Source organism: Plutella xylostella, chromosome 19, assembly GCF_932276165.1.
Source record: "Plutella xylostella chromosome 19, ilPluXylo3.1, whole genome shotgun sequence".
In the NCBI taxonomy this organism is placed as follows: Eukaryota; Metazoa; Arthropoda; class Insecta; order Lepidoptera; family Plutellidae; genus Plutella; species Plutella xylostella.
In genome coordinates this window covers 8595622-8606034 of record NC_063999.1, presented here as the reverse complement: position 1 = coordinate 8606034, position 10413 = coordinate 8595622, and the positions used below count along the sequence as shown (strand labels likewise).

At 35.7% G+C, this 10413-nt stretch overlaps 1 protein-coding gene and 1 long non-coding RNA gene across 3 annotated transcripts; one reads left to right on the top strand and one right to left on the bottom strand.

Moving 5' to 3' along the window:
* Positions 1-2502: 2502 nt before the first annotated feature.
* LOC105390969 (eukaryotic translation initiation factor 3 subunit J) lies at positions 2503-8596 on the bottom strand. Its single transcript, XM_011562368.3, has 7 exons — positions 8280-8596; positions 8111-8196; positions 7874-7981; positions 6850-6991; positions 5149-5313; positions 4651-4790; positions 2503-4180 (listed from the first exon to the last, which is right to left on the bottom strand). Exons 1-7 carry the CDS (start codon positions 8296-8298, stop codon positions 4115-4117), a joined length of 726 nt encoding a protein of 241 aa, XP_011560670.1. The 5' UTR covers positions 8299-8596; the 3' UTR covers positions 2503-4114.
* Positions 8597-9156: 560 nt separating this feature from the next.
* On the top strand, positions 9157-10390 carry LOC105390971. Of its 2 annotated transcripts, XR_007267374.1 has the most exons (3): positions 9213-9425; positions 9969-10192; positions 10376-10390. It is a non-coding gene; the product is annotated as an uncharacterized LOC105390971 (long non-coding RNA). The 2 variants fall into 2 exon arrangements; XR_005253626.2 differs by lacking the exon at positions 10376-10390 and having other exon boundaries at positions 9157-9425; positions 9969-10337.
* The last annotated feature ends 23 nt before the right edge of the window (positions 10391-10413 follow it).

The following is a 10413-nucleotide window of genomic DNA, read 5'->3' as shown; positions in this document are numbered from 1 at the left end:
CAGTAGGCGTGCTTTGATTCGGCCTTTAGCTAAAATATGTATGGCCCAAAGTTAAATAACTACCTCAGATTCTGAGACTGTCATGGCCAAGAACCAAGCGTAAGACACTTAACTCCAGCCTGAGGCATCAACTGAATAGAAAATAAAAACTTTATTCGACACAAAAACATCAACATGATACTGGTTACTACAGAAATAGGCAGAGACTATGGATCTCCACGTGCCACGATCATACCTGACATACTTCTTTCGCTTCCTTCTCATTCATAATTCTCTTCATACATGCACGTCGGTTTCGGATACTCCTAGTTAGACTCTTCTTGAGTAAGTATATCGCCTATGGGATCCTATCCTACGTCCTGACTACCGATATTTCATGATCATGATCCCTCGCAACGCAACCGTTTTTAACTTGAACCACGCACGGACGATAATAAACGTCACTACTAATAAATAAAAGGATGGAGTAATCGGTAATGTGTGAAACATGGCGTTCTGTCGCTATATTTAGTTTAATTCATTTGTTTCATTGCACATTTACGGGTCCACGCTAAATGGAGATGTCGAAATTCAACTTGAACGGATCTTATTTGATTATCAGATTTACTTAGCATTGTTTGAATTATACAGTCTGGTAAATTCAAAAGATAAGAGTAACGACATTCAAGGTGCCGAATAAAATAAGGCGTTAGCGGAAACTATTAGTCAAAAACCTCCATCATCATCATCATCAGCCTTCTAGCCCACTGTTTGGTATAGGCCGCCTTATTTGTACGCCAATTCTTCCAAAACTCCCATAATCCCAATGAATACCTCAGAAGAAAGTAAGGAATATCATTATTTTTTGACGACGAGGCCGAGGTAAGTAAGGTAATATTCGAAGCGCAAACATGAGCGTTCTACTGGTAGGGTAAAAAAGGTACAACAGTTAACGTCAGTCAAGAAGGCTAATAGTTTTACATCTCGCTCACTTACATCGCGCAGCCTCAAAAGCGAGCGCGTCGGAGAACTTTTGCGACGTCTTAAATGCGCCACGTACTAGACTTCAGAAGGGCTAGTACGGAGCGCATTTAAGACGTGACAAGAGTTTTGCATCGCACAGCCTCAAGAGCGAGCGCGACGGAGAACTTTTGTCACGTCTTAAATGCGCCCCGTACTAGACTTCAGGAGGTGACTATAGCCTATGACAACTGAACGAACGGAAGTTGTTTCCCAATCGGTACGTTTCAGAGATCGTTCATGGTTAGTGCAGCGGCGCACGTAAACTTAGTTTTTCAAAAGCTTCCGATAGCTAGAACCAAGACTTTATCTCGTTGTAAAGCGTACCGATTGCACGAAAACTAGAAGACACTAACGCTTAACCTGATGCAAGTCTGATGAGATTCTTAGGTCTTAGGTATACAGAAATCTAGATCAAATGGACAACAAAATGTATTGTGGCAACTTGAATCTTAATCTTGCTTTTGTACCCTACGGTGAATGTAGTGTTATGTCATTGGTCCGATTTTGTATGTCATCATTATGTTATGGCTATTGTTCTTCAGTGAAGTCGTTTTCCGGGGTTTGTATTGATATTTTACAGGTTTATTTATTTAAATGTAGATACGTATAGATTATAAAACACCAAGGAAAGAGTTTTCTCTTTTTCTCGTGAAAAACTATTTTTTTACCCATGGTGCAAAAATATGGGTAAGAAGGTATTATTTGGTATATTACGATAAACTACCCTTTAAAGGAAACCTTTACCACAACACTAATTAAGATTTTGCTTAAAAAATAATTAAAGTCACGTGCCTAGGTACAGCAACTGCTGCTAATGAAATGTAACATTTTCAGTTAATTTGCGGTTTTTATCGTGAATAAGTTAATTTGTAAGCCGACTTCCGTCAAACACGTTGACTGTTGCAAAAACCTTTTAAATAAGTAATACAATATAAATCTAGATAACTATTTCCTCTGCCTTTTTGTATATCTTGTATGTATGTATTTAAGTATTTATTATAAAAATTGTGAATGTTTACTATATTTGTACACCTTCCCACCTTATTCTCCACCCAAAGGTTCATACTCATTCCTCCACCCAAAGGTTGCCTGGAAGAGATCGCTTTTAGCGATAAGGCCGCCTATTGCTTTAACTCCACTGTATAAATTGTTATTTGTGTTATTTTTAGTCAATAAAGCCTAGTATTCTATTCTATTCTACAATTTAATAGATAAATACAATAAATACCTTGACTCAAGGTCCTTGATTTATCCAGGCTGGCACGATGACGAGGGGCCGCCTTGTAGACAAATCTTCATGATCACTCGTTTTGTTCTTGAAATAGTTGTAGGTATAATAATATGCACAATTTTAATGCCTATAAGCTGGGTAGCGATTCATTACAAAACCTACAAACATGTACCTACATTGAACACGAACACAGTAGGTACATTATTACGAATTATCAATGAAAGCGTTTATGAGATAAATTAAGGTAACTCAAATGAAAAACTCATAAATATCACAATAAAAAATTTATTCTCTATAATCATAACGCCTGACCATAACAGTTGAAGGGAACGACTGTATAATACATTGTATAATAAGTATATAGGCTATACATTATATATGGCGATTGCCATAACTTGATACCTGATGTTTCATGGCATAAAACAACTACTAGATCAAGGGGCCAAGTTTATACACGGACATAATATTATGGTCAACACATAAACCTTTTAGGTATTAGGCACGCTCTAGTCTAGACTATAGATAGCACTTTTTCAAATCCGTATTTTGGCTATTAGTTTCATAGAAATTGGCCCCTAGTGCATTGAAACTTAAAACCTAAAGTCAAACAGTTTCGCGCCATCTGATCAATCAATTTTAAACATTTTGGTCGAATGAAATACGTGGGAAATACAATAACATCTAGCAGATATAGATTTGAAGAAGATAAGTACCTAAATATATTTATAGGATTACAGACATAACAAGAATAATCAGATGGCACGTTACCAAATAAACTAATAATTTAAGAGTTAAAATAACATGGGTTAGATTGTAAAACATACGGCCCACACATCACCTTCAAATCTTACCAAAATAAGCAATGACCGTTCATTGTGCGATGACATTCAATAATAAATGGACTCAACCACATGAGAAGTATACGAAAATATATTTATCTCACTACAAATTGTAGAAACAATAATATTATGGCGCAAAAGCCAAAGAGGACGTAACGATTAACAAGCAATTTTATATCGGGACAAATAATACCTACAATTGAACATACACAACTTTTGAAAGATTTATGTAGCATTTAAGATTCACCCTGGCGCTTCGCACCACGCATAATATGGACTCTATAACTATGTCGAAACAGTGATGTCTATCTAATGCAGTTAACTAAAATAAAACGTATTTATACCTAGCGTTTGAGTTAAATCAAGAAACTTTATGGTACATCTAATAACTAGCGACTAAAGCTTTGAGGATTAATCACTATTTTTTTAGTAAACCAATGTATCAGCTCTCAATTTGATACAGCTTTTACACTTTAGCGCCTATTACATAAGAATGTAGCGGTTTTCGGTCTTGTCATTTTACCAAATGGTCTAAAACAACCCTACTTAACTAAGTACAATGTGTTAAATAGAGTCATATTGAGCATTAGTGATTGAAAACCCCGCATTACTTAAAAAAACTAGTCAAAACATTCTAGAATAAGGTTTTAACTGTTTTGACGACAAAGGTTTTATTTTAATAAGCAAGGGAGGGTTATCTTAACAAAGTTGCAACGGTCTAATTTTAGTTGCGTTGCCTGTTTCACGTAAAAATGCATTAGAAACCAACCAATCAGTACATAATACGACAGCCAAAAATACGTACAGACGTATTGAGACCTCTTAATTTTTCCGAAGTTGGTTAAATGTTAACGTTATCACCGATTCCGATCATTTCCGCTAGAGGCGCTGGCTGGTTGGTTTTTGAAAACTTAATTTTTCTGTTGTTGTAATGTGCATTCTTACATAGAGCAGGGTATGTGAGAGCGGCCACGTCAGGTATCGGCCGGGTGCTTATGTACAATTGTACATAGGTACATAATGTACAAACATGGCGGAGTGATTACATAAAGTCGTCGTAGTCGTCGTGGGCGTACGCGTCGCCGTACGCGTCGTATTGGTTGATGGCCTGTAAACAAATATTTTGAGATATATAATTTTCAAGTACTGGCAAATAAAAATATAGCAGGATTCAGGAATGAGACTTTTCCAGGTAATAGCTTGTAACAGTCGCAAGTTTTTAGTCAAAAAATTTCAAATTTTAGGTCTAGAGTTGCCATAAGCAGCTTATAACAGTAGCTTTGCCGGCTTTGCGTGACTGATATATTGACGCGAAAATTAGTAAGCGTATTTTTTAATGGATATATCTACCTAAAATTTTATAATTAATGAATAACGAACATATCGCTGCTTTCAGTCAATCCATCTGCATGAATAAATCCAACGTGGCGTTTACGAAAGCATCCACTTTATTCGTATTTTTTTTGTTAATCTTCCGTGCATTCTTTCATTCTTGAGTATAATAATATCTTCATCTATTACATCAGTAATATACCGACATTTCTATGAACTATCAAGAATACAAAGTGTTCAACTTACATTGTCCCCCTCCACTTTTAATTTTGCCTTGCCCTTTCCTTTGTTGGGTTTCTTGGATTTGTCGTTCTTTTCAGCTTTCTGTTTCTCGATGTAGAGGTTGTCCACTGTCAGTTTGACTTTCTTTATGTCTGCAGAGTGCACTAGAAATACAAAAATACATGTTAGCGTATGCATTTATATAACGAACTGAATCGTAACGGCCCGTTAGATAGTGTGCGAATCACACATACAAATTCCAGTGACCCGCCTATCAAATTATATTGACTAAAGTCGACAATATTCGTGATACGCACAGTGTCTGGATAGTACATAATTATTAAAACAATGATTCAATAACGAATATCCGCAGCAAAGCAGTATGTGAGGCAATAATCATCCAATAAAATTGCACGAGCTCAGTTTTTACGCAATTTCATTGGACAGGCAGCCTAATTACTTTATTACTTATTTAAATTCAGAGAAAACATATGAAAGCAGCCTAATAAAGGAGACACTCACTCTGCACAAGGATATTCCGCACCAGGTCGTCCACGAAGCCGGGGAACTCCTCGCGTGACTTGAAGAAAGACAGCTTCTTGTTGAGAGCTTCCGCAAACTCCGTAAACTCCTCCTTGGTGGTCGGGTTGAAGCTGTCCAGTTTACCTGTCGCGTTGTCTGTGATGCCTGGAAGCGGGAGAAAGAGGAATTTTAAATTGTAGTTACTGTAACTTGCGAGGGGTCTTGACACTCTTGAGTGACTAAGCAGTTGTTTGGTGTGTGTTTGTGGCGTTTTAGGCACTCTCTCCCATCGTTGGGTTGCCTTCTTATTCAACTGGTCCGAAACTGTCCCAAATCTGCTCTAATATCCTCCTAATATTATAAAGGCGAAAGTTTGTGAGTGTGTGTGTATTTGTGTGTATGTTTGTTACTTCTTCACGTCAAAATGGCTCAACCGATTGAAATAAAATTTGGTATGGAGTTAGCCGACACCTGGATACTTTTTATCGCGGAATTCCCACGGGAAAACCTTTTAAGACGAAGCTCGCGTGAAAAGCAAGTAGAATGTAACTTTATTGAACACCACACAAATTACACATACAAAAACATACTTATAGACTAGAAAAAATGCACAATAGGCGTCCTTATGGCTGAGAGGGATCTGTTACAGTAATTAAGTCTGATAATGAATGGTATATACGAAGAGCCTTCAAAAGAGTGAGCCATACCACCCTGTGCTTAGGATGGATGACTGTGGGGAAATTGTTATTGGAACCTGGTGGCGTGTTTTGAAACTATACAAGGCCAGAACGCACCCATAGTGTACTAGCACTGTATAGTTTCAAGTGAAAAAAAATAAAATTTTACTTGAAAATATACACGATTTGTGCGTACTAATCGCGTATACTTTCAAGTTGGGATTTACTGAATCGTTCTTGAAAATATACATTGCAATTACGCACATTACTTGATTGGCGTACTTGTCGCATATAATTTATACCTACATGCTGATTTTGATTTACTTAACTATTTCGGTAAATGTACATGACTACAATTTACTTGTTCTGCCTGTCATACCTATAAAATGTTAATAAATAAAGATGAACAAGCTCTAATTTGATTGATAAATTGATATTTATAGCATATCATACTTGCAAGTAAGAATACTAAAATATACATATTATTATTTATATGAATTAAGAGTAATACCTACTACACTCACGAGCAATGAAAAAGTTCCAGTGACGATAGCTCCCGAACGGAAAAGAGTAGCTTAAAGGATGACGCCGTCGGCAATATTAAAGTACAAAACATTTAACAGCGCATCAAAATATTATTATAACCAACTAAAAACGTAAATTTTAAACAACTTTTAAATTAAATGTTTTAAAAAATTCGGGTAATTTGGTGTTGACTTTTTGCTACATGGACTTATTCATTCCTCGTGAGTGTAGTAATAAGTAGGTACTCCTATTACAGACATATTTTTCATCAAGTTTTGAATTCACCGTATTATTTTGTTATGAATTGTTCGACACCCTCTTCTGAGATATTCTATTCTATTCTATTCTCTGTGGGGGTGTAAGTACCTGCACCTGGCTCTCTCGAATGGAACCTTTGTGCATATCCCCAAGGTCTAAACTGCCTTCCTAAGCTTGGACCTTTCCTACCACACTGGTCCACGGGGGGTTGGTGGGTTGAAATTGTAGCTCATTTGCTTACCAAATGTTTCCATGGCGAGCCGCAAGTCTGACTCTTCCTGCAGTTTCTGCCTGCGCAGTTTCTCGGCCAGCTTCTCCTCGGGGGTCATGTCCTCCAGGGCTCGCTCTGCCGCCATCCTTTCAGCTTTTTCTCGTTGTAGCCGCTGTAAATATTATACCAGTATGTTTATTCTTTAGTTTAGTTTCAATACAGACTGTAGTTTGTACTCATTATATTACATGTTTAATCATACTGGACTGGCTTCAATAAATGACGATTTTACAAAAAATATAATATTTTAGGCTGTATATGGTAAAAAAAATACTTTCATGGGACTATTACCACATCAAGAAATTATGGTTGTGTTGGTTTTATCCTCCTGACCCCGAGAGGTATAAATGTAAATGTATACATTGTTAATAAATTTTTAAAAAATTAAAAAAAATACTACTGAACTGTTTTGTCGCTTTGTCAAAGAACAAATTGTTTTAGGGATAGGTACTTTATAAAACTTTAAAGGAATAACAGGGATACTCCATAAAACTTTTAATATAGGTATTTTTAAACTATATTTTATATTTTTTTTCAATGTCCTACTCATAGCAGCCAGGTGTCAGGAGGTTAGGATTCCAATAATATAATCAAATAAGTTTATAATAATGGGTTATTTTTATTGATTTATTCTATGGATCTAATGAAATGGGAACCACCATCCTAGACAATGGGCAAAATATTAATGCAAACAGAATGGTATAACATTTGAATGGAAAATATAATTTTAATTATGTATAAAAGGTATAAGTACTTTTCTTAGCTAGTCTCTAATGGTTTAAGAAGATTGCTATCTAGAACATTCCATTGCATTCACTGACCTACACAGATAATATTGTGTATATACTCAACACACTGGCCAAGACCTAGATAATCTAATTTAATTTCATTTGCAATGTCATTATCATTAACTGGTTATCAGAAAGGCCAAGACAACTGTCTCAAACTGACCAATATGTTACAACTGTATGCTAATGAGTTCAAAAATACAAACCTCTTTCTCAGCAATTTTGTCTTGGATCTTTTTCTTGGGCTTGGGCGCGGCAGGGGGCAGGTCTTTTTTCTCCTCATCTTTCTTTTCTTCTTCATCCTCCCAACTTTCCTGAAACAGATGTGTGACGTCAACACGTATGCAGAGTTGAGGTTATGTCAAGTGCACCAAAGTAACTCTGAAGGCCGCGATAGACACGTCCGTAACTAAAGTAATTTGGCAAACGCCCCGGCGGGTTACCTTCACTTCTTCTTCCTCATCTTCGCCGTCCCATTTGCTCGAGTTGGTCAACGTGGTCGGAAGTTTAGGCACGAAATCGTCCGCATCTACAAAAAGTTAACACTCACTTATTTAATTCTGTCGCAGTATTACTGATCAATACTTGGCAACAGCACAAATATGCACTTACCCCATGACTCGTCATCCATGGTTGCCAAACTTTTTAGCACCACTGATATTCACGTGAAAGACGAAAATTCGCACAGCGAGTGACTTCTTGACTGCGCGCAATATGCTTTTCTATCACAAGATGTCTCCAGGATCGACACCGTATTTATTATGAGCACAAACCTCAAGCGGATTTTGTCAAACGTCTGAGGATTTTATGGAATGAACACGGCGACATTGAAAAGCGTGAGACAACTGACATGTTTTTGGTAAAATTTTCACGGAGATATCAAAATAACACGATAAGATAAACTTCGACTCCATTGCAGAAACAATTTTATATTTTATTTACTAAAAATTTCAAGATGGCCGCTACAGCCAGTGTTGCTATTTTAAATAGTAATAGTAATATAGTAATATATTTATTGCAACTATGTAAGTTTTACATTGGTCTTAAAATTATGTACACATGGTCCTTAACATAGTACCCTGTAGGGCATAGCAAGTTTAATTCTTATATCTAGGTAATAATATTCTAAGTAATACAAAGTAACAAATTTTAAGGTATTTGCTTACATAATAACATAATAAAGATAATAGAGATAAAATCTACATTAAATTTTAACATTTATAATATTATAATCTTTAACATAAAAGTAGGAACTTAATTATTATTATTATTGTAGGTACTAATAACAGAATTATTGAAATATTTTGTTCATAATTAATAAAGATATAGGTATTTATAGTTAGTTATTTCAGTTTTCAAGTAGGTATTCATTTACTGAGTAATAGCATTTCTTTGTTAGTCTTAGTAGAGTTTTTAATTTGGAAATGAATTTACTATAGTTAAATCAATGTCTATGATTATTTCTAGGAATAATAACTTGTTTTTTTTTTGGTTCTTTTTATTATTTTGCTGTTAGATTATTTTGAAAGAATGCATTTTAATCATAGACTAGAATATTATAAATTTTAATTAAGTAAAAATAGCTGTAGGTTTTATATATTTTACAAATTTCAGTTTGGTAAATGTTTTGTAACTAAAATGCGTAAATTAAATAGAAGTGTTTCAATTTTAAAATGTGTACGGAGATTCACGATGCTTATAATACCAATTTTACCGATGTATTCTTTAGCTTTGTTGGTCCTTTACGCCCATACAAAGGTAAGCTCACTGTGGTTTATTATCAATGATATTCTAATAGGTAACTACTTATATTTTATCACTGGATATTATTTTCTTAACCTACATAGCGCCGCGCACCTATTAGGTAACTAGGTAACTAGTTACCTACCTATTTAAAATTTGATAGCGCTAGGAACTATTTAATGAGACCTTGTCGCGTAGGTACCCCTTGTTCATTTTGCAGCAATGCTGCCGCTGTCGCACAGTTCGTAGATGCTCGATAGTATCGTTACTAAACTATCAAATCAACCAAGCCAATCGAATGCATAGCTGTAATGTGATTTAGGTACCTAGTTATATAGCGACAAAGGCTTTTGCAATTTTTGCATCACAACACAACTGAATTGTGGTTGTTTATTTGTGGGCAAAGGGACACAGCTAGCGACCGCATTGCTAAAATTGCAACTGTTCAACACATAAAGTCGCCGAGGACAATAATTAAGTAAGGGCCTAAGGCATCTCATACCTTCATACTTAGTTATTGCCACCTAGGTACTAAAAACTAGCTTTTTTTCTTGTCAGGATAATCCCCATTTAAGAGACTCCGGATTGGAACCGGGTAAAATCGATGTCAGAGACTCTCATCAGCCCATGATAGAACAAATTGTGCACAGCTGGTTGAGCAGACTGGGCAGACTTAAATTGCTGATGCCTGTTAAATATTCGCTGGAAGACTTGGAAGCACAAATGATTTGGTTTTATTAAATTATAACAAGGTTAGGGGACTTAATCAACTATGTACCTAGGTACTTACTTCATTTCATTATTTATTGAACTTTAGATTCATTCCTGAAATAGCATAACTATTAAGCTAAATAGTGTAATAACTAACTAGCTACCTTACCTTTAACTACCTACTTAATAAAGTCAAAATACTGAATTTGTTAAATAATGCCTTTGCTTTCATTAGTTTCTTACTCGATTTACAGATTCAAGTCGAGTTAGGTGCATAGCTGTGGGATCATTC